At 38.7% G+C, this 26,068-nt stretch overlaps 1 protein-coding gene across 1 annotated transcript in view; it reads left to right on the top strand.

Moving 5' to 3' along the window:
- MCCC1 (methylcrotonyl-CoA carboxylase subunit 1) overlaps window positions 1-26,068 on the top strand; it is a gene marked incomplete at both ends in the record, with an annotated part of 74,365 nt that overhangs the window by 19,086 nt on the left and 29,211 nt on the right. Inside the window, 5 exons of the mRNA XM_080696734.1 lie at window positions 74-195; window positions 7,267-7,378; window positions 9,542-9,623; window positions 11,618-11,745; window positions 25,719-25,902. Of these exons, the coding sequence (XP_080552860.1) occupies window positions 74-195; window positions 7,267-7,378; window positions 9,542-9,623; window positions 11,618-11,745; window positions 25,719-25,902 (628 nt within the window). The remainder of the gene's footprint in view (window positions 1-73; window positions 196-7,266; window positions 7,379-9,541; window positions 9,624-11,617; window positions 11,746-25,718; window positions 25,903-26,068) is intronic.

Raw genomic sequence — 26,068 nt, forward strand, 5'->3', positions numbered from 1 at the left:
TTCGTCTTTGCTGTTTCAAGGTCCTTGTCTTTGATTAGTTGTGTTGTAGTTGTAACCATCTTTTCTCTCTTAGGGCATGAGGATTGTTAGATCAGAAAAAGAATTTCAAGAACAGCTAGAATCCGCCCGGAGAGAGGCTAAGAAGTCTTTCAATGACGATGCTATGCTGATTGAGAAGTTTGTAGACACGCCAAGGTAGACTGAGGGTTTTTTTTCCTAATTCAGATTTTTAAATTACATTCTAAAAGTAATATATGCACAGTCTATTAAACATAAAATTCTAATAGTAAATAAATTAATTAAATTCCCCACCCCATCCTCTGATATAACTGCTAATTAAGATTGTATGTATTCTTCTGAGCAGTTTTATAGGAAATGAACCATACATCACATAGAGACAGAAAATACATACAAAAGAGCAGTGAACAGAGCCAAGTATGGTGGCACATTCTTGTAATCCTAGTACTTGGGAGGTAGAGAAAGGAGGATCACAGGTTTGAGACCAGCCTTAGCAATTTAATGAGACCCCTGGCAACTTAGTGAGACCCTGTTTCAAATTTTTGAAAAATTAGCTGGGCGTGGTGGCGCACGCTTGTAATCCCAGCATTCGGGAGGCTGAGACCGGAGGATCGCAGTTCGCGGACAGCCTCAGCTACTTAGTGAGGCCCTTTGCAACTGAGTGAGACCTGGTTTCAAAATAAAGAATAAAAAATAGGACAAGGGGTATAGCTCAGAGGTCGAATGCCCCTGGGTTCCATCCCCAGACCCGCAAAAAAAAAAAAAAAAAAAAAAAAAATTGAAAATGAAAATAGCTGGGGGTGTAATTCAGGGTAGAATGCCTCTAGGTTCAGTCTTCAGTACAAAAATAAAAAGGCAAAAGAACAGTGAACAGAATCTTATATATTAATATTAGAACTAAAATCATATGATATACTAATATATCACAGACATCTATTCATGTCAGTAAATAGAGGTCTACCTCTATTTACATATGATGTGTAAGTCAAACAAAAATAATCATTCATTCGGAAACTATATCAGAAAAGGATTTACCTTGACGATATATAGAACTGGAAGCTTTAGGCCCTTCTCCTACATGAGCCTCTTCCAGGACTATCTAATTTTATTTTGTATACTTTTTCTAAAATAAGGTCCCAAATTGTTTCTGTTTCAGGTCCTACAAAGGTGGAACTGTACTTGAGCATGATGCAGTAAATGCAATTCAATTATAGTTTGATAGTTTTTTAAAGAGTCAGCCTCAAAGTACATCAGTTGATTAGGAGAGCACAGCATATGCCACCTGTTAGGAGAATGCAGGACAAAATAGCAGAGGTTCTAAAGAAATTAAAAGTCTCCTTCTGTGATATCTGTCAAAAAGGAATAGGCTAGCCACCCAGTTATAATGCTCTGGAGTTAAAATTGTGGAAGCATCAGCTGACTGTGCTGTAACTCTAACTAAATGCCTGCAACATTGTTTTGAAGATGTAAATTCTGTGTGTAGAACGGTACTGGTATTGAACCCAGGGGGATTATGCTTCTGAGCTACACTCCCAGCCCTATTTTATTGTTTGTTTGTTTATTTATTTATTTATTTATTTATTTGCTGAATATTGAACCCAGGGGCATTTTGTCTATGAGCTACACCCCTAGTCCTGTTTTTCTTTTCTTCTTTCTTTCTTTCTTTCTTTCTTTCTTTCTTTCTTTCTTTCTTTCTTTTTGGTGGTACTGGGGATGGAACCCTTCTACCTCTGGGCTATACTCCCAGACCTATTTTATAATTTTATTTGGAAACAGGGTTTCTTAAGCCAGCAAGGCTGGCTCCGAACCTGCGTTATCCTCCTGTCTCTGCCTCCCAAGCACAGGGATTACAAGCGTGTGCCACCACACCCAGCTTCATTTTTTATTTTGAAATAGGGTCAAACAAAGTTGCGGAGGGCCTAAGTAGCTGAGGCTGGCCACAAGCCTATGATCCTCCTGTCTCAGCCTACCAAGTACTGGGATTACAAGTATGTGCCACCAGGCCCCACTTCCTATATTATTTTTTTATTTTGAGACACAGTCTCAATTTCGCAGGGTCTCAATAAACTGCTGAGGCTGTCCTCAAACCTGTGTTTCTCCTATCTTAGCCTCCCAAGTACTGAAGACATGGATTTTTTTTATGTGGAATGTTAGCTATTCATTGCTTCACATTGTACTTTATTCTCCTAGTATTTGAGAAATTCCTAGGAATGAGAAACCTGGTGATATATATCACTTTATTTTCCTATATATATTGCTTGGTATACTATTTTTCTCATAATAATCAGAATAAGTTTTGAAACATAAAAATATAAATATATATGTATATTTATTTACTTATTTATTTTTGTGGCACTGGAGATTGAACCCAGGGACATTGTACCTCTGAGCTATACCCTCAGTCCTGTTTTTTTTAAACCAGATCTCACTAGGTTTATGAGAGTCTTACTACTTGCTGAGACTGTCCTTGAACGTGTGATGTTCCTGTTTCAGCCTCCCAGGTACTGGGATTACAGGCGTGCACCAACATGCTCAGCTTATAAATATATTTTATAAGATTTTGGAAAATACAGGATGCATGACAAAATATCCTTTAATCTCCTCCGAATGTAAATATAAGCATTTCTGTTCTGTAATTTCTGGTAATGACACTTAAATTTCATCATCATGCTGCAGATAATGTATGCTCTTCTAAATAATTACCTACTAAACAAATGGAATGCTAGAAGATGGTCAGAGTGGTGCTGACAACTGAAAAGTACATGTCAAGTGCTTTACAAATCCTATTAGAACTATTGAGTTTACCTTCAAGGCTGGGCTAGGAAACCATCTTTAAAGTGTACTATTTTAGAATGGGGGAAAACTGTATTGCTTCCTCAATTTGTATTCAATGTCTATTTTAGATAGATTAAAAAATTTAATAATAAGAAAATAAAGATTTCAATATTCTTTGAAAACACAAGACATTTCTGATAGGATCCAACAGCACCTCAACCCATGTCTATTTAGTCAGACTCCAGCAGTGATTGGATTCGAGCCACTGGGATTTAATACGCCTCAAATCCTGCTAGACATTGTGATCCAGAATCTCACAGTTAGGTAAAGCGGCATAGAAAAAGGGTCCTTCAGAAAAAGAAGCGAGCCAGGCATGATGGCACTCACTTGTAATCCCAGTATTTGGGAGGCTGAGACAGGAGGATCCAGGTGCATGGCCAGTCTCAGCTATTTAGGCCCTCCACAACTTAGACCCTCTTTCAAATTAAAGAATAAAAAATCGGGCTAGGGGTAAAGCTTGGAGGTAGAATGCTTCTGGGTTCAATCCCCAGTACAAAAAAAAAAAAAAAAAAAGAAGGAGGAGGAGGAAGAGGAAGAGGAGGGAAAGAAACAAACAAAGACAAGGTAAGAATGACTGGGTGGTGACAGAAGTCACAACAGGTAACCCAGAGGATCCAGCTCCCCCTCAGGTTTCCCCCATGTATGGAGTAGCCAAGGAGTTATCAACTTTTGGGAACTCAGAAAGCAGCTGCGATGCATTCGGAGTGAGGCCCCTGTGTGTTCTCTTTGTAACTCAGAGTCCCTGCTGTAGTGTGTCCTTCCCTGGAGCCTCTAAAAGATGAGGGAGGGTCAGTGGAAGTGGAAATTTTAGTGGAGGGTAATTTTACAGTTAGAATTTCACAGATGGCTCAGCTCCAAAATGTAAAAAGCTTGGAAGTCATCACTTATACCCAAAAAGCAAGAAAAATGCTGACCAGAATGAAAGATTGTGACATTTAGACCTATCAGAGAAGGGATGCCTCTAATCAGATCATCATTCTGAAATCTGGACAAGCCTGTGGATACAGCACATCATACCTGAGGCCAATTTACCTTAAATTGAACTGCTAGAGCAGTTTTTTTCTGTTTTTGGTACTGGGGATTGAACTTAGAGATGTTCTACCTTGAACTATACCCTCAGCCCTATTTTAGTTTTTATTTTGAAACAGGGTCCTTACTAAGTTGCTGAGGCTGGCCTAGGAACCCATGATTTTCCTGTCTCAGCCTCCCAGATACTATGATTGCAGGCCTGTACCTCCACACCTAGCTAAAAATTTTAACACCTGACTAGCAATTGAATGTGGATTAGTTTGAAAGAGTGAAACCTGTTAGGGCCCAGTCTTCAGGAGATTCCCCGCTTTCCTGGTTTTTAATTCTAAGAATCCCCATGAGGCTTTCAAGTGGAAATCTAAGAAAACTTACCTCTTGATTTGAGGAAATGAGAAGGGGGAAAGTGACTATTGTGAAAATAGACCCCAGAGCATTCTATTCTAACAGAAGACTCCCTAACTCCAGGGAAAATGTTGCCGAAACCTCATCTGTCCTGGGAGAAACTCAGCTAGCCAGCTCTAACTCCCTCTAGCCCATCTGTTTCACATAAGGGAAGAAAAGAAGGCTAAGAAGCAGCACTAACCAGCCCCACTGAAAGACTGAGATTTAGTCATAAGATTATAGGGTGTGTTCTCTCCCCAAACTCTGACGTCACATTACAATGACCTGAATGCTTATGTGCCTCCAAAAGTCCTATGTTGAAACCTAACTGCTAACGTGGTGGCATTCAGCCCCAGGGACCTGGGGAGTGTTTCGGTCATGAGTGGAGTGAGTGCCTCCACGAGGCTGGAGGAGCCTGCTGGCCTCTGTCACGTGAGGACAGGTGACACCATCTTTGGGGAAAGAGCCCTCACCCAACATTGGACCTGCTCGCGCACTGGACTTACAATCTCTAGAACTGTAAGAAATACACTTCTGCTGTTTATCAATTACTCAATCTAAAACATTTTGGAGGGGTAGCCAGAACCAAGGAAGACACATGTTGCTGGGGCTCTAATATGCAACTGAATTACAAAGGAAGGAGATATAAAACACAAGCTCTATTGAAGAAGTTGTGGGAAACCCAAAAACAGCAGGGAAGAAAAAATAATGAAATAGCAACTCTAGAAGAAACAGAAATTTCTGGCACTGATAGCCACTGCCAACACTGCACACAGCCTACTTCCTGACCAGATTCATGTAGAACCTTTCTGAAGGTCTCTTGACCTCAGAGCTCACTACCTGATACATCATGCCTACTTTCAACAACAGTAACAATAACAGCAAAAATTACTAGACACGCTAAAGGGTCAGAAAAAACACAATCTGAAGAAGCAAGTAAATATCACAGCCAGGCTAAGATATCACAGTTTAGAATGATCAGATAAGGGGTTCAAAGTAACTGGCCAATATGTTAAAGACTTCAATGGAACACGAATACGCAATGCAAGAGCAGACGGGTAGGACTGGGAATATGGCTCAGTGGAGAGGGTTCGCCTTGCATGTGTGTGAGGCCCTGTGTGTGTGTGTAATATCAGTAGAGAGAGGGAAATGCTAACAAAGGACTTTTTTAAATACTAAGAATCAAAAACACTGTTACAGAAATTAATGTGTTTGATGGGCTCATCAGTAGCCTAGACCAGTGATAGCCAAGGAAAGTATCAGTGCTCTTTAACATGCATCACTGGAAACGTCCCCAATTGAAACGCAAAGAATAATAAAGGGAAAAAAACTGTTTCCAAAATCTTACCCAAAAAGTCGGGTGTGGTGGCGCATGCTTGTAATCCCCGTGCTTGGGAGGCTGAGACAGGAGGATCGCACAGGTTCGAAGCCAGCCTCAGCTACTTAGTGAGGCTCTCAGCAACTTAGTGAGACCCTGTTTCCAAAAAATATATAAAATATGTCTGGAAGTATAGCCCATAGAGGTAGAAAGCCTCTGGGTTCCACCTCTAGTACCACCAAAAAAAAAAAAAAATCTTATCCAAAAACTACAAGAAAGCTTAAGAAAGTATAATGTGTTATTTGCATACCATAAAGAGAAGAGGAAAAGGAGCAGGACAAATATTTGAAATAATAATGACCAAGAATTTTCCAAAATTAATGATACACATCAAACTATAGAACCAAGCTGGGTGTGGTGGCACACGCTTGTAATCCCAGTATTTGGGAGGCTGAGACAGAAGGATCACGGTTTGCAGCAGCCTCAGCTGCTTAGTGAGGCCCTTTGCAACTCAGTGAAACCCTGTATCAGAATAATAAAAAGGGCTTGGGGTGTAGCTCTGAAGTAAAATGCCCTGGGTTCCATCCCTCGTACCAGAAAACAAAACAAAACTATAGAACTAGGAAGCTCAAAAGAAGATACTAAGGTGGGCATGGTGGCACAGGCTTGTAATCCCAGCACTTGAGAGGCTGAGACTGGAGGATTGCAGGTTCGAGACAGCCTCAGCTACTTAGTGAGATCTTTACAACTTAGACCCTGTTTCAAAATAAAAAATAAAAACAGGACTGGGGGTGTAGCAAAAAAATCAACTAATGAGAAGAGGATACCAAGCAAGATAGACACCAAAATATCTATACCTATGCACATCCTATTCAAACATTTGGAAATGAAAAAGAAATGGAAGATATGGGGGGGATATTACTTAAAGAGAATCAAAAAAGCAATCTCATCAGAAACCACATAGACAAGACAGTGAGGTTAAAAAAAAAAAAAAAACACCAACCTAGATTTCTGCGTCCAGCAAAGTCATTGTTTAAATGTGAAGGATAAAGACTTTCTCAGGCAAACAAAATTAAGAAAGAAAAAAAAAATTTAAAGAACTTATCACTAGACCTTCCTTGTATGAAATATTAAGGGAAGTTCTTCAAAAAGAAGGAAAATTATATAGGTCAGAAACTCAGTTCTACATAAAGGAAAGGGATTAAAGAAGATAAGTGATGATAAACATCTCTTCTGTTTCTTATTCTAAATGGCTGTAACAGAAAATAGCAGCAGGGCTGGGCATGCGGCTCCGTGGTAGAGCACATGTTAAGCATTACAGGGCCCTGGGTCCCATCCCCAGGACCACTAGTTGTCAAACTTTCTGTCTTCATTTATCATCCTTTCTATTTTTTAATTTTCCCACCCATCTAATACACTCTTGACAAAATACTTGGACTGATTTTTTTCTCTGTGGCTTTCTTGCATTGTTGACCTTTCCTCTTCATTTAATTTACCCAGAAGCTATAATCACCAAGTACATTGTTGCGATGATGATGATGATGGTGGTGATGGTGATGATGAAATTAAACAATTAGATGTTACTTAAAGTTGAGGAGTCCTGATCTCCATGGCCACTAGTTTAGATTAATGAATGTGGTATTTATCACCCTTAACAAAGTATATGTGTTTTTGCTATTAAATAGGCATGTTGAAGTCCAGATATTTGGTGATCACCATGGCAACGCAGTATACTTGTTTGAAAGAGACTGTAGTGTCCAGAGGCGACATCAGAAGATCATTGAGGAGGCCCCAGCGGTAAGGACCTTGAAAGAAAGTTCAAAAGCTTCCCTATAATGTAAATCTTGTGCGGTCCTATTTTCACATCAGTATTCCTTAAATCTAGTGCTTCCCACCCCTCAAATCCCTGTTGGACAACAGCTAGTACAGTGATGGGGCCTCACTGCAGTGTTGCAAATGAGGGAGGAGGGCATTGATGTTCTGGGGCCAGACTCAGCAGGGCCATGTTCCTTCTGAATAGAATCTGGGAAAATCACCTCTCACTCAGGAATCTGATGTAGGGTAAACAGCTGGATAGGAAGTTTCACTACACATTTGACATTGTAACTAGAACTAATTACAGTAATGGAATGATCTGGTTAATTGAATATAGGTTTTATAGATAGGACTCTTAACAACTATTCCAGATGTTCCTAAAATATGTCAATCCTTTTCCTGCCTTAATGGTTTAGATTGTTGTCTGGGTCAAGGCCAACTATGAGGACTCATTTTGGATTTATATATCTTTTTGGCCTGCTAATGCCTGGGGTTAAATATGTGGTATTTTGTTTGTGTTTTCTTTGTTTCAAGATGTATTTCAAAAAAAACCAGGGATGTAAGATTTCTTAGTTTGTTACAATATATTCAAAATATAATATCTGAAGGCTGGGCATGGTGGCGCACGCTTGTAATCCCCGCGCTTGGGAGGCGGAGACAGGAGGATCACGCAGGTTCGAAGCCAGCCGTGCTGGCGTAAGAGACCCTGTTTCAAAAATATAAAATAGGTCTGGGAGTGTAGCCCGGAGGAAGAAGGGCTTCCAGGAACCCCAGTACCACCAAAAAAAAAAATATATATATATATATATATATAATCTGTTGCAGGGTATATTATACCATGTCAACAAGAATTTCAGTAAAGACTTATTTTCAAACAGGGACTGCTTAAATATATCCCTGTAGAACACTGTTTTAAGATGTTAAAACTTTGCTTATTTATTGATGTTTATTTCACTTTACCAATCTTGCTTAATAATTTTGAGACTCAAGATGTCTCCTTATTCCAAGAAATCATTGGGCACCTGATTCAGGTGTTCTATAAAGCAAAATAAGTATCATTGAAAATTCTCATCTTAGGCCGGGCGTGGTGGCGCACGCTTATAATACCCATGCTTGGGAGGCGGAGACAGGAGGATCACGCAGGTTCGAAGTCAGCTGCGCTGGCTTAAGAGACCCTATTTCCAAATAAAAATATAAAATAGGTCTGGGAGTGTAGCCCGGAGGTAGAAGGGCTTCCAGAAACCCCAGTACCACCAAAAAAAGAAGGAGGAGGAGGAGGAGGAGGAGGAGGAGGAGGAGGAAAGAAGAAAGAAAATTCTCATCTTGATATGTCTAATCTTTCACATAATTTTGAAAGTTATATACAGGGATGAAGATAAGCAATTATGTTGGGTAGTACCTGTGATTCAACAAAATTACAGCAAAACCATTATACTTGGTGTATTGACAGTTAAACTGGCAAAGGACAAGTGTTTCTTGAAGAAGTATATAACATTAGCTTTTTATCCTTATCTTTTTTTTTTTTTTTTTTTTTTGGTGATACTGGGGTTCCTGGAAACCCTTCTACCTCCAGGTTACACTCCCAGACCTATTTTATATTTTTATTTGGAAACAGGGTCTCCTAAGCCAGCGCGCGCGGCTGGCTTCGAACCTGTGCGATCCTCCTGTCTCCGCCTCCCAAGCGCAGGGATTACAAGTGTGCGCCACCACGCCCGGCTTATCCTTATCTTTTTAATGCAGTTATTTGATACATGAAAACATAGTATTGCATGTGAGTGTGTGTGTGTGTATGTGTGTGTGTGTGTGTGTGTGTGTGTGTGTGTGTGTGTAGTACTAGGGATGGTAGAACCCAGGGGCCTCCTACCTCTGAGTCACAACCCCACACCTATTTTATATTTTTATTTGAAAGCAGGGTTTCACTAAGTTGCTGAGAGCCTCACTAAGTTGCTGAGTCTGGCTTTGAACTTTCAATCCTCTTGTCTCGGCCTCCCAAGTACTGGGACTACAAGTGTGTACCACCATGCCCAGCTTCATAGTATTGCATTTTGATGGAAATGTCTAGTAAGGCAATGTACTAATGGAAATATTTTTAACGTTTTATTGGTGTATTGTATAATGAAAATAATTTTTTAATATTTTTCATAGCCTGGTATTAAACCTGAAGTAAGAAAAAAACTTGGAGAAGCTGCAGTCAAAGCTGCTAAAGCTGTAAATTATGTTGGAGCAGGTACATTAAAATTTTCTTCTATCAGAAGTGACAAAACTAATTTATTTTTGTTTCAGAAGATAAGAGAAACCTTTAACTTTTAAATCAGTGGTTTTCAAGTTTGTTTGTTTTTTACCAGATCCACTAGTAAAAAATATGTTTTATATATTTGTACACTTAAGTGATGATGGTTGTATATATGTGCCTTTGAAACGTTGCACTGATCATTATTCACTCAAGTCATATATGTTGAGTTTTAATATTTCCTACACTGCCTTAAAATTAAATTACTAAATTGATTTTAGTAATTGAACTTTAATTTTTAGAGCAGTTTTTGTTGGTTTTTTTTGGGGGGGTTGTTTTTATGGTGCAGGGGATTGAAAGCAGCACTCATGCTCTGACAAGCACTTTATCACTGAACAACACTCATACTCCTTAAAACAATTTAAGTTCACAGCAAAATGGAATTAAAAAGTCAGAGTTCTCATATCCAACACGTTTTTAAATTTTATTGGTGTAGCCAGGCGTGGTGGTGCACGCTTGTAATCCCCGCGCTTGGGAGGTGGAGACAGGAGGATCGTGCTGGTTCGAAGCCAGCTGCGTGCGCCGGCTTAAGAGACCCTGTTTCCAAATAAAAATATAAAAATAGGTCTGGGAGTGTAGCCCAGAGGTAGAAGGGCTTCCAGGAACCCCAGTACCAGCACCAAAAAAAAAAAATTATTGGTGTCACACACACACACACACACACACACACACACCTCCTTCAGCACTATCGACATTCCTGTACCACAGTAGCATGTTGTTACAGTCAGTAAACCTACATGTCATCACAACCAAAGTTCATAGTTTACTTTAGTGTTTACTCTTAGTGTTGTACATTCTATGGGATTTCTAACTGTTTTTCTGCTCTTGGTTATAGTTTCATTCTATTGTGTTCTAAGAGCAGACACCATATGATTTCTATTCTTTAAAAGGTGTTAAGATGTGTGTGTGCTCTGGGCTTAGAGCACAGAATGTGGTCCCTTTTGGTGAAGGTTCTTTGGTAGCTTGAGAATGTGTTCTGTTGTTGGATGATGTAGTCTATACAAGTAAATGATATCTGGTTGATTGATGGTACTGTTAAGGTCGACTCTATCCTTACTAATTTTCTGACAAAAATCAGAAATTTTATTTATTTTATAAATACAATTTTATTTATTTGACAAAAATCAGCACACCTACACTTGAAATACCTAAAATTTATTGTCTAAAACTAAACTTAATAAAGCTAAGGGATGCTTGCCTAATATGTGCAAGGCTCTGGGTTTAATTCCCAGCACTACATAAAAGAAAAACAAATGGGGAGGGATTAATTAACATATGGCTTAGTTTCTAAATCGTCTTATAGTGTGCTGCTAACAAAAGCACTTTTTTGTTTGTTTATGAACCAGAGATTGAAACCAGGACATTCTACTTCAGAGCTAGACAACCAGTCCTATTTTTATTTTGAGAAAGTCTTGTGATGTTGATGAGAGTCAAACTACGTGCCCAGGTTGTCCTCAAACCTGAAATCCTCCTGTCTCAGCCTCCTAAGTACTAGGATTAGAGGTGTGTATCACCACGCCTGGCACAAAAGCACTATTAAAAGAAACTCCCAAGAGCCCACAATCAGGGGGGCAGGAGTAAGTGATTCTCTACAGAGTGAGATTGAGATGGAATGTCATGGTATGAGGCCCCAGGAGTGTTGGTGCTCTGGTGCAGTAACACACAGTCCAGCCGTATTCTCACTACTATAACAGCCAAAGTGGTTCATAATTTGAGTTTACCATTTGTTCACAACCCCAAATATACTTTTCCATCACTAAATTTTATACAAGTCCCTATTTTTAACTCAGACTCATTTTCTATCACAAAATGTGAAGTGTTTTCTTCATGAAATGCAGATTGTTTACTATTAAATGCAGGCAGCATGGAATATCTTGATTTGCTACTGACTGTATACTACTGAAAGATAACAATTATACCTTATTCACTAGGAACTGTGGAGTTTATTATGGACTCACAGCACAATTTCTACTTCATGGAGATGAATACAAGACTTCAAGTGGAGCACCCTGTTACTGAGATGATCACAGGAACTGACTTGGTGGAGTGGCAGCTTAGGGTGAGAATATTTTCTATTAAAAATCAGTCTTGAGCCGGGCCTGGTGGCACACGCTTGTAATACCAGCATTTGGGAGGCTAAAACAGAAGGATCACGGTTTGTGGACAGCCTCAGCTAGTAAGGCCCTGTGCAACTGAGTGAGATCCTATTTTAAAATAAAGAATAAAAAATAGAGGTGGGGGTGTAGGTTGGAGGTAGAATGCCCCTGGGTTCCAGCCCCAGTACCAAAAAAAAATCAGTCTCAAAAGAGCTAAGGTGTGGTTCATTGGGAATGTGTTTGCCTAGCATACATAAGGTCCAATGTTTGATCCCCAGCACTGCAAAAAAATAAAACATATTAAAAATAAAGTTCAAGCCAGGCGTGGTGGTGCACCCTTATGATCCCAGTACTTGGGAGGTTTAGACAGGAGAATTGCAGGTTCTTGGCCAGCCTCAGCTACTTAGTGAGGCCCTCTGCAACTTAGCGAGACCCTGTTTCAAAAATTAACAATAAAAAGTATGGGCTGGGGGCGTACTTTGGAGGTAGAATGCCTCTGGGTTCAATCCTCAGTACTGCAGAAAGAAAGAAAGAAAGAAAGAAAGAAAGAAAGAAAGAAAGAAAGAAAGAAAGAAAGAAAGAAAGAAAGAAAGAAAGAAAGAAAGAAAGAAAGAAAGGGACAGAGAGAGAGACACAGAGAGAGAGACACAGAGAGAGAGAGAGAGAGAGAGAGAGAGAGAGAGAGAGAGAAAAAGAAGAAGAAGAAGAAGAAGAAGAAGAAGAAGAAGAAGAAGAAGAAGAAGAAGAAGAAAAGAAAGAAAGTAAGTAAGTAAGTTAGTTTGGTCTTAAAGATATATTACCTTTTGCCTCCTAAAAGAGGTATTGCTTTGGACAGAAAGAAGTTTCCAAATATATTAGTTTTCTTCTTGGTACTTGTGATGAGGACAGGAAAATAAGAGGTAACAAGTGGAGTTACATTTGATGCAGTGACATTATTTGCACATTAGGAACTCAGATTTCCAATTTGTCACTTTAACCTTCACTTCCCCTGAGGCACCAGGCAAGCGCAGGTGATCTGTCCCAACCTTGGGCTCCTCATGACCACGTGGTCTCAAGGCCAGAGCTTAGTGGTCTACCTGAGGCCACAGCAGTCTGGGCCATGCCATTGTTAGATTTTGGAGCAAGCAGATGCTCAGCAAGATGAAACAGGCTAAGGCAGAGTTGGGAATGAAGAGCCCAGGGAGTGGTCTAGGCCAATAGAATGATCCATGTAAAGTGCTGACTCGTAACCTGTTCCCAGCCCATAAGTAAATGTGCATTCTTAGTAACCCTTGAGAGTAAATTTTAGAAACTTAAACCTTTTTGACATTATAATGACATGTCTGCTGTATTTTACAAAAAGAAATACACCTATAACTGTTTTTTTCACTGTGAATATTTTGAGAAGCACAAGTGTAACCAGAGTTCTAAAAAGCATATTCCTTCAAGTATTATTAATATAATAATATCTTAGGATATTTTTACCTCATCCTTTTTAATATGAAAAAGTTTAGTTTTTTTGTTTTCATGATAGTAGGGAACAAACTCAGAACCTCTCATATGCTAGGCAGATACTGAGCTACATCCCCGGTCCTCCCAAAATATTAAATATTATTATTACTGTTGTTATTACTTATTCTTATAGGAGTCTTGGTTCTTCATACATACTGAATCTAAATTATCTTTTTCCATGCTGTGATGCTACAGTCTTGATTATTTTGATAATTTTGTCTTTTCAGAACTCCTGTGGACAGTAATATGATATTCATTTTGCTGGCTCCTTGGGACCAGAGTCTTCTGAGCTAAATAGCCTCAGGAACTAATGAAAACGAGGCACATGAGGCTAGTAAGTGTTAGTGTCAGGAAAAACTAGTATATTTGGAAACTTTCAGCATGAGTACTTGTATTTCCAAATTCAAGAAAAAGAAGGATTTTTTTTTTTTTTTCTGAAGCAGTAACCAAGAGAGTAGGCTTTTGAAACAATGGAGGATAAAGGTCTCTAAGAATTAAGGAAGGAGAAAACTTTTGGACATCAGTGAAATTAGCAGATCGTTCTTTCTTTCTTCCTTCCTTTCTTCCTTTTTTTTTTTTTTTTTTTTTGGTGGGAGTGGAGATTAAAACCAGGGCATAGCCAGGCGTGGTGGCACATGCTTGTAATCCCCGCACATGGGAGGCAGAGACAGGAGGATCGCACAGGTTCAAAGCCAGCCGCGCTGGGTTAAGAGACCCTATTTCCAAAAATAAAATAGGTCTGGGAGTGTAGCCCAGAGGTAGAAGGGCTCCCAGGAACCCCAGTACCACAAAAAAAAAAAAAAAAAAACAGGGCGTAATACCTCCAAGATACACCCCTAGCTCTATTTTTTTTTTAATTTTTGAAATAACTGGGTGTATTGGCTCATGATTATAATCCCAGTAGTTGTTGGGAGGCTGATACAGGATGATTACAAGTTCACGGCCAGCCTCAGCTACTTAGTGAGGCCCTCTGCAACGTAGACCCTATTTAAAAATAAAGAATAACAAAAAAAATATATAGGGCTGAAAGTATATCTCTGAAGTAGAATGCCCATGGGTTCAATCCCAAGCACCACAAAAAAGAAAAAAAAAAGTTGAAACAGGGTCTCGCTAAGTTGCTGAGTCTGTCCCCAGACATGCAATCGTCCTGTCTCAGCCTCCCAAGTCCTGAGATTACAGGTGTGCCACTATGCCCAGCCAGACATTTCTTTCTGAAACTTGAGAAATCACAAAAGTTTGTCAAAGCTCTTCAGAAAGAGAAGCACATTTTTATCATGTAAGGGGAGACTCTGAAGTAGGGAGACTGCTGGACCTGTCTTGCAGAGTTCACAGCACTGTGTGGGCTGTCTTCCAGGCAGAGGAAACATAAGGGAACTCTCCATTTGGGGGGGTCAGGACTTCGAGCTCCAGGACCTGCCTGTGGACTCAGCGTTCTTAGAATGAATGTTCAGTGATGTGAACATCCAGGTTCAGGCTGCAGGTGCAGATGGCCAGCAGCATGCAGGGGAAGCTAGAGAAAGTGTCCAAGGTTAAAGGTTCCGAAGGGCCAATGTCTAAGCCTGAGAGAACCCAAGCGACTCAGAATTCCAAATACCTGTAGGCATGGTGGGAGCCAACACTTTTGGGCTTAGAAAGTCATTCTCAGAGGAAAATAAACAGGCAAAGACCAACTAGTTTTTTTAATGGGTCTATATAGTTTGAAATAAGATCTTAGGATCTGGATGCATTGGTCATTCTTTTTGTTGTTGTTGTTCTTGTTAAATAAACTTTTATTAGTACATTGTAGTCATACATATTAATGGGATAAAAAGCTTGTGGAGATATACACACACACACATCACTCAATCAGCCCCTACCCATCCCTCACCCTTCCCTCCCCGTCCCTCCGTCCCATGCTTTGTTTCCTGATTAACTTTGATATGTTTGGTTTTTTTTCTTCCATATATGGTCAAGTTATTTTTGACAAAGTTTCTAAGAACATTTGGTGAAGGAAATAATAATCTTTTCACTAAATATTGTTGAAAAATAATAACATGAAAAAGAATAAAAGTGGGCTCTTACCTACCACCATATACAAATATTAACTCAAAATAGATAAAAGACCTAAATGTAAATCTTAAGACTATAAACTTTTAGAAGAAAACCTGGGTTATAAAACTTCACAACATTGAAATTGGCAGTGATTTCTTGGATATGATTCTAAAGGCACAGGCAACAAAAGAATAAACAAGCAAACTTCATAAAAAATTTAAAAAAAATATTGTACATCCAAAGACAACATAAACAGAATTAAGTTACTGATAGAATAGGATAAAATATTTCCACATGCTATATCTGAAGGTATATTAATATTCCAAATAGAAATCTTAAAAATTAGCAAAAATAAAAGCAAACAATACAATCTGGAAATAGGTAAAAGACTAAAATAGATTATGAATCCCCAAAGATTTTTATATGACCAATAAACACATGAATATCACTCATCATTATCATAATATAACTAATCATTAAGGAAATACAAGTAAAAACTATAGTGAAATACTACTTCACATTTGTTAGGATGGCTACTTAACATGAATTACCTTGCTCCAGCCCTTTACATTGTTACTTGTAAAGTGTGTTTCTTGTAAGCAGCAGATGGATGGATTCTGAATTTTAATTCATTTTGCCACTTTATGTCTTTTTATTGTGGAAATGAGGCCATTTACATTCAGTGTGATTATTGAGAGATAACTTTTAACTCCTAACATGTTAAGATTTTATTTCTGTTTGAAAGACTGTTTATTCTTTTTTGCTTAGTTGTCTGCTGGATGGAAAATCTTATTTCTCTGGTTCTGGTGTGTGTATCCTATTTCTTCTTTGTAGTTAATCTCTTTGAGTATTTTCTCTAGCATTAGTTTTGAAGACATAAATTCCTTGAGTTTCTGTTTGTCATGGAAGCTTCTTATTTCCCATCTAATTTGATAGATAGTTTTGCTGGGTAGGAAATTTTGGCTGGAAATTGTTTTCTTTCAGAGTTTGTAATATGTTACTCCAAGCCTTTCTGGCTTTCATGACTTGGTTTGGGAAGTCTGGAGTGATTCTCATTGGTTTGCCTCTGAATGTCACTTGGCCTTTTGTTTTTTGTTGCCTTTAAGATTCTCTGCTTGGCTTCCACATTGGTCATTTTGACAATTATGTGGTGTGGGGAATCTTTTCTCTGATCCTGTCTAAAGGGAGTTCTATAAGTTTCCTAGACCTATGTATCGACCTCTTGCTCTATGTTTGGAAAATTTTCTGCTGTTACTTCTTTGAAGAGATTATTAATCCCTTGGTTTCACCTTCTTTTCCTTCCTCTATTCCAATTATTCTTAGGTTAGCTCTCTTAAAATTGTCCCATATTTCTTCAATGTCAAATTCCTGCTGTCGGATTTTTTTTTCTAAGTTATAAATTATGCTTTCGTTTTTGGAGTGATCATCTTCTAGGAGTGAGATTCTATTCTCCATGAGGTCTAATTGATTGTTTATAGTTTGAATTGATGCCTTTACTTCAATGATTGCATCCTTTATATCTTTTAGACTCTCTCTAAATTCTTTTTGAAAGTCCTGTATTATTTCTACAGTTATATTTCTTATTTGATCTTCTGGAGATCTCTGAATTTCTGTTTTATCAGGTTCTGATATTATGGGGTTGTGGGCGTTCATTGCTCTATTGTTGTTCCTCTTTTCCATGATTTCAGAAGTTTGTGCCTTCTCTAGGTTCTTCCCCAGGTCACCACGACTTCACTTAGGGTGCTCTGGATCTCGAGTTTGTGGTAATCTCAGCCGCCACTACTCCTTTACTGGGTTGTATCACAAAGTCTCAGACCCAGGGGTTAATCGAGGCTGTGCAAGACTGTGGGGGGTGCCAAGCTGGGAGTTTTCCCACAAGGAACTGTGACTAGAGTGTGGTATCTTTGCCACCACTACTCCTTCACTGGGTTGGACTGCAAAATCTCAGACCCAGGGAGATTATCAAAGCTGCATAAGTCCATGGAGGTGCAGTGCTGGGATTTCTCCTGTAAGGGCCGCAATTTCACTTAGAGTTATTTTGCGTGCTGATCTGGAGTTGTCGTGGGTGTGGTGAACTCACGCTGCTGGAAATATGACGCCGCTGCCACGCCCTCAGCCGTGAGGCTGGCATATTTCTTTTCTGGTTTTGAGCTCTGTTCTAAGTCCCAGGAAGGCGTGATGAGCTTGGCCACTGGGAGTTTTAGACGTTCTTTGCACTGAAAGAACTGCTGAATTACACCCAAATGATCCGCAGCTGTTCACTTCAGCTCCTTGTTTACCTTTCCTCTCTGTGAGCCATGATGGTGCCAGTGCAGCTCTGCTTTGCAGGCTGGTTTCTTTTCTGGTCTCTGGTTGTTCTTCTAGTCTTCTTTTTCTCTCTCCCTTGTGTTTACATATTTTTATTTCTCTGCTGATAGTGTTTTCTGGCTATAAAAAGCACTGATTTTGTGGCAATAGAGATTGAGTGTTAGCAGGACTAGCAAACATTGCTTTTCTCAGTCGCCATCTTCCCAGAAGTCTTCCTAATGTTTTAAGACTAAAATCAGTCCACTAAAATTTGCCAAATAAAAGCATCACTGTCTCACTGTCTTAAACACAAACAATTCTAAGACAGGAAGATGGCAGGTCTGAAGACAGCCTCAGCAACTGGTCATTCTTTTTATATTAAAATAGAGCTCTTTATTAAAACATTAGAGAAAATTCATTATGGGGATAGGAATGAAATGCTACCCACTAACACTTACATAGTACTTAAAGTACTCCAAGCACTTTTTTCTGAGGTATGGAGTACTTAACCCTTAAATACCAAGTTTCAATTCTTCGAATGTTTCAATGAAATTGATACAGATACTTTAAAAATAGGCTAAATATCATAATCTAGACTTTATTATCTTATGATACTTATTATAAGATTATAATGTATGATAATATATCCTTTATTATCATTAAAAATAAAAACAGATTGTCCTATAAATAGGAAATTGGGACAATATGATATTCTTTTATACATTACACATTATGCAAGGAAATGACTTTCCTGAACTGTTCAACAATTAATTTTGGTGGAAAGGAACAAAGTATTTCAAGCAAAGTTTTATAATATATTTTGACAATGTGTTGGTTTTGCATGACACAGCTTGTTTTTGACATGGGTGTTGTTCCTGCTATTTGAGAATAACATGGCTTCTCATATCAAATCTGGTATCATCTTAGATAGTAGTAGGTCTGAGAATATTGGGGAATATTTCATTTTCTTCCTCTTGGTGGCTTCTTGTTGCCTCATTTTAGAAATACCAAGTAGTTGCCTCTTTTGAAATCCAGCTCTTTTTACCTTTGTTAGCAAGTTTGTGAATTATTCTTGCATTTATGATCCATTTATCAATTATTCAAGTGAACAAAGGCTATTACCATTTTTTACCTCTAATAGAAGTGAAGTGTTGGGAAACAAGCTCATCACGTGTATCCTCACCACCAATGAAGTTGTGGTCACCCACTACCTTTGGCTGAGGCACAGTGGTTCTACTCTTTATTGCTTTTTTCTATACTTGAGCTTTACCAAATGGTTCCACTGTGTTGTAGTTCTTCCAACAATGACACATTTATTATATAATCATTTTACAATGAGGATTTTATTATCTGTATTGAATCTGTAGTGATGTGTTTCCCTCTTGCTTGTTTCTTTACTGGTGTTATCAGTTTCAGGGGCTACTTGTTTAGGCTTTTTTCCCTCATGATAGCTACAGCTTAGAATCCAGTATTTCAAAGGTATAAAAAATCATTACTGGGGAATAAATTGTAAAAAAAAAAAAAAAAAAAAAAAAAAAAACTAGAGCCTGCCTGTGGATTCTGAACCACTTCAGGCATTTACTCCCAAATAAAAGATCATCGTTGAATCCTTCACAAGCACTTTTTGCATGATACAAATTAAAGTTATAACAATACCCAGTGTCCAGAATTGATAGGCAAATCATACATGCTTACCTCTTATAAATTGTTTTAGTAAATTGTGTCCATAAGATGAGCATGGTGTCGCATACTTGTAACCTCAGCATTCTGGAGGCCAAGACAGAAGGATAGTGGTTCACGGATAGCCTCAGCTACTTTGCAACTCAGTGAGACCCTGTTTCAAAATAAAGAATAAAAAATAGGGCCAGGAGGGTAGCTCAGAGTTAGAGTGCCCCTGAATTATATCCCTAGTACTGCAAAAAAAAAAAAATCTGTAATATCTGATCATCATATTATCTGCTGTCAAGCATTATTTAGAAACACAAAATTGTATGCATGACTTTTATTTTTTTAATTTTTTACTGGTGCATTATATTCATACATCATATTGGGGTAAAAAACTTGTGTAGACATACATATACATATCACCCATTTAGCCCCTACCCAATTCCCACCCCATTCCCTCCCCATCCCTTCTTCCCTTGCTTGGCTTAGTGGTTGACTTCGATATATTTAAGTACATTGTGTGTTTTAGAGATTTTCCTTCTTTCTCCTTCCCATTCCCTCATTTAAATTGTCTTGTTTGTTCCTCTATAGGATTTCCTTTTTCATCTAGAGTTCCTCCTATGACCCATTTCTCCTTAGCTTTCACATATTAGGGAAAGCATCTGATTTCTTATTTTTTGTGACTGACTAATCTCACTTAGCATAATGTCCTCCAGTTCCATCCATTTCCCTGAAAATGATGTAATTGAGTTTTTTTTTAAATGGCTGAGTAAAATTCCATTGTGTACATATCCCACAGTTTTGTAATCCATTCATCTGTTGATGGACATCTTGGCTGGTTCCATAGTTTGGCTATAGTGAATTGTGCAGCTATGAACATAGATAGATACACATGCATTAGTTTGGTAGTTTGGTTTCATTTCTTTTGGGTAAATAACCAGAAGTGGTATTGCTGGATCAAATGGTAAGTTTGTTCCCATTCTTCTGAGGATTTTCCATACTGTTTTCCAAAGTGGTTGCACTAATTTGCAATCCCACCAACAATGTCTTAGAGTTCCCACTTCTCCACATCCTCGCCAGCATCTGTTGTTGTTTGTGTTTTGAATGATTGCCATTCTAGTTGGAGTTAGGTGAAATCTCAGGGTAGTTTTAATTTGTATCTCTCTGATTGCCCACGCATGACTTTTAAATTAGGCGTATTAGAAGATGAATTTTAAAACCTTTATGTTCAAGAGCTGGGTGTGGTGGCACATGTGGACAGCCTCAGCTACTTAGTGAGGCCCTTTGCAACTCAGTGAGACACTGTTTCAAAATAAAAAAATAGGAATAGGGGTGTAGTTCAGAGGTAGAATATCCCTGGGTTCCATCCCCAGTACTGCAATAAATAAGTAAATAATAAAAAATAAAACCTTTATGTCCAGTATTTTCTCTTTGTGTGTGTGTGTGGGGGGAGTTCTTGGGGATGGAACCCAGGGCCTCTACCTCCAGGCTACACCCCTGACCTATTTTATATTTTATTTTATTTTATTATTTTATTTTTGGTGGTACTGGGGTTCCTGGAAGCCCTTCTACCTCCGGGCTACACTCTCAGGCCTATTTTTACATTTTTATTTGGAAACAGGGTCTCCTAAGCCAGCGCACGCGGCTGGCTTCGAACCTGCGCGATCCTCCTGTCTCTGCCTCCCAAGCGCGGGGATTACAAGCGTGCGCCACCACGCCCGGCTATATTTTATTTTGAAACAGGGTCTCACTAAGTTGCTGAGAGCCTCACTAAGTAGCTGAGGCTGGCTTTGAACCTGAGCAATCCTCCTGTCTCAGCCTCCCAAGCGCTGGGATTACAAGTGTGCGCCACCACGTCCAGCTATGTTCAATATTCTCTTGCCATTCATTATTGTTGCAAAAATGTATGGTATGCCTGGCGTGGTGGCGCATGCTTGTAATCCTAGTATTTGGGAGGCTGACACAATAGGATTGAGGTTCAAGGACAGCCTCAGCTACTACTTAGTGATGCCTTTTACAACTCAGTGAGACACTGTTTTAAAATGAAGAATAAATGCCGGGCATGATGGTGCAGGGGTATAATCCCCACGCTTGGGAGGCAGAGACAAGAGGATCCCGCAGGTTCAAAGCCAGCCATGCTGGCTTAAGAGACCCTGTTTCCAAAAATAAAAACATATAAAATAGGTCTGGGAGTGTAACCTGGAGGTAGAAGGGCTTCCAGGAACCCCAGTACCACAATAAATAAATAAATAAATAAATAAATAAATAAATAAATAAATAAACAAACAAACAAATAAATAAGGCCAGACATGGTGGCGCATGCTTGTAATCACTGCACTTGGAAGGCTGAGACAGGAGGATCAACACAGGTTCGAAGCCAGCCTCAGCTACTTAGTGAGGCTCTCAGTAACTTAGTGAGACCCTGTTTCCAATATAAAAAATATGTCTGAGAGTATAGCTCGGAGGTAGAAAGCCTCTGGGTTCCACCCCCAGTACCACAAAAAAAATAAAATAAATAATGAAAAATTGGGATGGGTATAGCTCGGAGGTAGAATGTCCCTGGGTTCCATCCCCAGTACCACAGAGAAAAAAAAATGTATGATACTTTTCAACTCCTGGAAATGATTTCTTGACATTGAATCTTTGATGATAGATACACCCAAATCTAACATTTCTTATGGAAGATAGCTAATAATAACCTGAAAGCATAAGAATTCCTAAAAGTGTTTATAATTCATCCACATTTAGTACTTTAAATTTGTTCTTATTTAATGCAGATTAGAGTACATTGTATATTTCAGGTGTCAATATGTTTTCAAAATTTCTACCAGGCTGAAATACATCAATGAATCCTTTATTTTTCTCAAACATTCAGAATAAGTGTTTTTTTTTTCCTAATATATTCTTTGGAGTATGAAAACATAGGTCATACCTTGTCAAAAAATAGTCACAGGCAGATGTTACAGTTTTGGGGCTGCAATGCAGTACACTACACTTAACTGCAGTGTACATTGTCCCTGTTTCTTGATTACAGGAGAGCTATTGTTGAACACTGATCATTTGAAATATGGTGCATTCCTGGAGAAAAAAATGACAACCTAGCGCTACAAAATACTTTCAGGAGTACAGTTCTTATACTGCAGATCAATTATAGATAGAATAATTTGTTCAGCTGGATATTTAGTAAAAGTAACTTTAGTAGTAAAGTTATGCCATTGCCACAGTGAAATTAAAAATATTTTCAAGTGATCTAATCATTTACCTGTTACTTTTCTCAATGGGACTCTAAAACATAGAAATTACTTCAAAGTTATTATAAGTAGTATATTTAAGTTTTTAGTAGGTGCTCTACATCTGGGATGATGGGACTGAATGAGTTAAGAAACTTGCCCACGTCACAAAGTGAGAATAGAGACAGTTCGCACCCATGAAAAATGACTGCAGAGTCTGGTTTGAAACACCAAAAAGTCAACTCAGTTTGCTTCCTTTCATGCTCAACCACTGTGGTGCCTGATCTATCCTATTTACAGGTTCAAAGAGGTGAAGCCTTGCCTCCGCTGTGTGTTTACCTGTTGAGTTCAGGATCATGCTGAGTTTAACTTAGAGTCCTCTTTCTTGTGTCTGTATTGCTTTCTCAGGTTGTCATTTCCCATCTTGGGGGGAAAAACTTGAAATGTAGAATAAAGAGAGAAGATGACCAAGTATCCTCCAATAGCTTTTCCAAGTTATATTAGTCAAAGAGGTTGTTATTTTGTATGAGGCAGTAGGGATTGAACCCAGGGGCATTCTACCTCCGAGCTATAACTCTCCAGCCTTATTTTATTTTTATTTTGAAACAGGGTCTTGCTAGGTTGATAAGATTCTCACTACTTGCTCAGGCTGTCCTTGAATCTGTGATCCTCCTGTCTCAGCCTCCCAAATACTAGGATTATAGGCATGCATCACTACACCCAGCTTCAAAAAGAGAAATTTGCTGTATTTGTACCTCAGAGCCAAGATAGCAGTTAATTATAGAAGCAATGAACTGTAATCATTATTGTTGTTTCTAATCTGGTAGCACACTGAAGCATAATAAGATTGAGACTCCATCAGGGTTCCCCTTTCCTTTGGCTTTATTACTCACTTGATGAAAAGTACATCATAGGACGACTAAAGCCAGATGCATTCTTTTCATGGCTGTGAATGTAGTCTTAAAATACCAACTAATAATTTACTATTTAAAAAGATTGATTTTAGCTGGGCACAGTGGTACACACCTATAATCCCAGTACTTGGTGAGGCTTAGAAGGATTCCAGGTTCAAAACTAGCCTTAGCAACTTATGAGGCCCTCAGCAACTTATCAAGACCCTGTTTCAAAATAAAAAGTAAAATAGGGCTGGGAGTATATTTCAAGGGTAGAATGTCCCTGGGTTCAGTCTCTAGTACCAAAAAAAGATTTTTTAATTTATTGATTTAGGATCTAAGTGCTAATGTTTTAAATGAAAATTGAGACTATCTCACCAGTTAGAATTGTTTTTCTTCCTTTTTTCTTTTTTTTTTCTTTTCTTTTTTCTTTTTTTTTTTTTTTCTTGGTGCTAGGGATGGAACCCAGGGGCATTTTAACTCCAAGCTACACCCCCCAGTCCTAATTTTTATTCTTTATTTTGAAACAAGGTCTCACTAAGTTGCAGAGGGCCTCACTAAGTAGTTGAGGCTGGCCAGGAACCCATGGTTCTTGTGTCTCAGTCTCCCAAGTGTATGCCACCATCCCTGGCAAGAAATTTTGATTTTGATTATATTAAAAACTGGGTTTTTTTTTTTTTTTTTACTTACAGATTAGCCATTAGTTTGCATTTCTCCACTTAAAAACCCTAGAAACCCATTGCAGTTCATAGATTATTCCCAAGTTACATCTCTTTTTTAAAAATGTTTCTAACCAGGAGTGGTGGTACATGCCTATAACCACAGTACTTGAAAGGCTGAGACAGAAGGATCTCAGGTTCTGGGATAGTCTCAGCAAATAGTGAGACTCTCATCAACCTAGTGAGACCCTGTTTTCTTTTTATTTTATTTATTTGTTTATTTATTTATTTATTTATTTATTTATTTATTTTTTGGTGGTACCCAGCTTTCTACCTCCAGGCTATACTCCCAGACCTATTTTTATATTTTATTAGAAACAGGGTCTCACCAAATTGCCTAGAGCCTCACTAAGTAGGTGAGGCTCGCTTCAGACCTGTGCGATCCTCCTGTCTCAGCCTCCCAAGCACTGGGATTACAAGCGTGCGCTACCACGCCCGGCTGACCCTGTTTTCAAATAAGAAATAAAATCAGGCTAGGAGTGTAGCTTGAAGGTAGAATGCCTCTGAGTTCAACCTCCATTACCACAAAAAATAAATTAAAAAATAAATTAAATTTTTCTGTTTCTACCAATACTCAAGTAAATGGGTAAAACCAGTTTTTATTTGGCTAAACTGGTAAATCCAAATGTATATTTTTCCACAGGGAAAGGCAAGATTGTAAGGGAGAACAAAATTGTGGCATTTACAGTGAAATGTCACAAAAAAATAAGAAATCAGATGCTTTACTTAATGTACAAAATATTAGGGAGAAATGGGTAACAGGAGGAACTCTAGATAAAGAAGGGACCCTATAGAGGAGAAATTAAGGTGACATATCTGAGGGGATAAGAGGAAGGATAAGGGAAACTTTATTTTTTTAAATTTTTTATTGGTGCATTATATTCATATATCATATTGGGGTAAAAAATTGTGTGTACATAGATGTACACATCACTGATTTAACCCCTACCCAATTCCTACCCCATTCCCTCCCCGTCCCTCCTTCCCTTGCTTGGCTTAGTGGTTGACTTCAATATGTTTAAGTACATTGTGTGTTTTAGAGATTTTCCTCTTCCCCCCTCCTGTCTCCTCCTTTAGGTTGTCTTGTTTGCTCCTCTATAGGATTTCCTTTTTCATCTAGAGTTCCTCTATGACCCATTCATTTCTCCTTAGCTTTCACATATTAGGGAAAGCATCTGATTTCTTATTTTTTGTGACTGACTAATCTCACTTAGCATAATGTCCTCCATTTCCATCCATTTCCCTGAAAATGATGTAATTGAGTTTTTTTTAAATGGCTGAGTAAAATTCCATTGTGTACATATCCCACCATTTTGTAATCCATTCATCTGTTGATAAGCACATGATGTACTTAAACATATCAAAGTCAATCAAGAAGCCAAGCATGGGTAGGAGGGAGGGGGAGGGAAGAGCTTCGAGATTGGGTAGGGGCTGATTGGGTGATATGTGCGTGTATATCTCCAGAAGTTTTTTATCCCATTGAGATGTATGACTACAATGCACCAGTAAACATTTATTTAAAAAAAAAAAAAAAAAAAGCAAGGCAAGATTGTTGACTTACTAAGTCTTGTAGCTGCTTTTAGGGGAATTTTCATGAGAGGCATTATTCTTTTATTACCAGATTGCAGCAGGAGAGAAGGTTCCTTTGAGCCAGGAAGAAATACCTCTACAGGGCCATGCCTTTGAGGCTAGAATATATGCGGAAGATCCTAACAATAACTTCATGCCGGGGGCTGGACCACTGGTGCATCTCTCTACCCCTCGAGCAGACCTTTCCACTAGGATAGAGACTGGGGTGCGGCAAGGTAAGCTGAAGTAAAACAGTCTCTTGTTAATTTTTAGTGCATTTTTTTTTCTTTTATGATGGGGTCTTGTTATATTACTAAGGCTGATCTCAAACTCCTAGGTCCAAGTGATGCTCCTGCCTCATCCTTCTGATTAACCAGGCCTATAGACATATACCGCTTTAGT

The sequence above is a fragment of the Muscardinus avellanarius genome (assembly GCF_963383645.1).
Source record: "Muscardinus avellanarius genome assembly, chromosome: 5".
NCBI lineage: Eukaryota > Metazoa > Chordata > Mammalia > Rodentia > Gliridae > Muscardinus > Muscardinus avellanarius.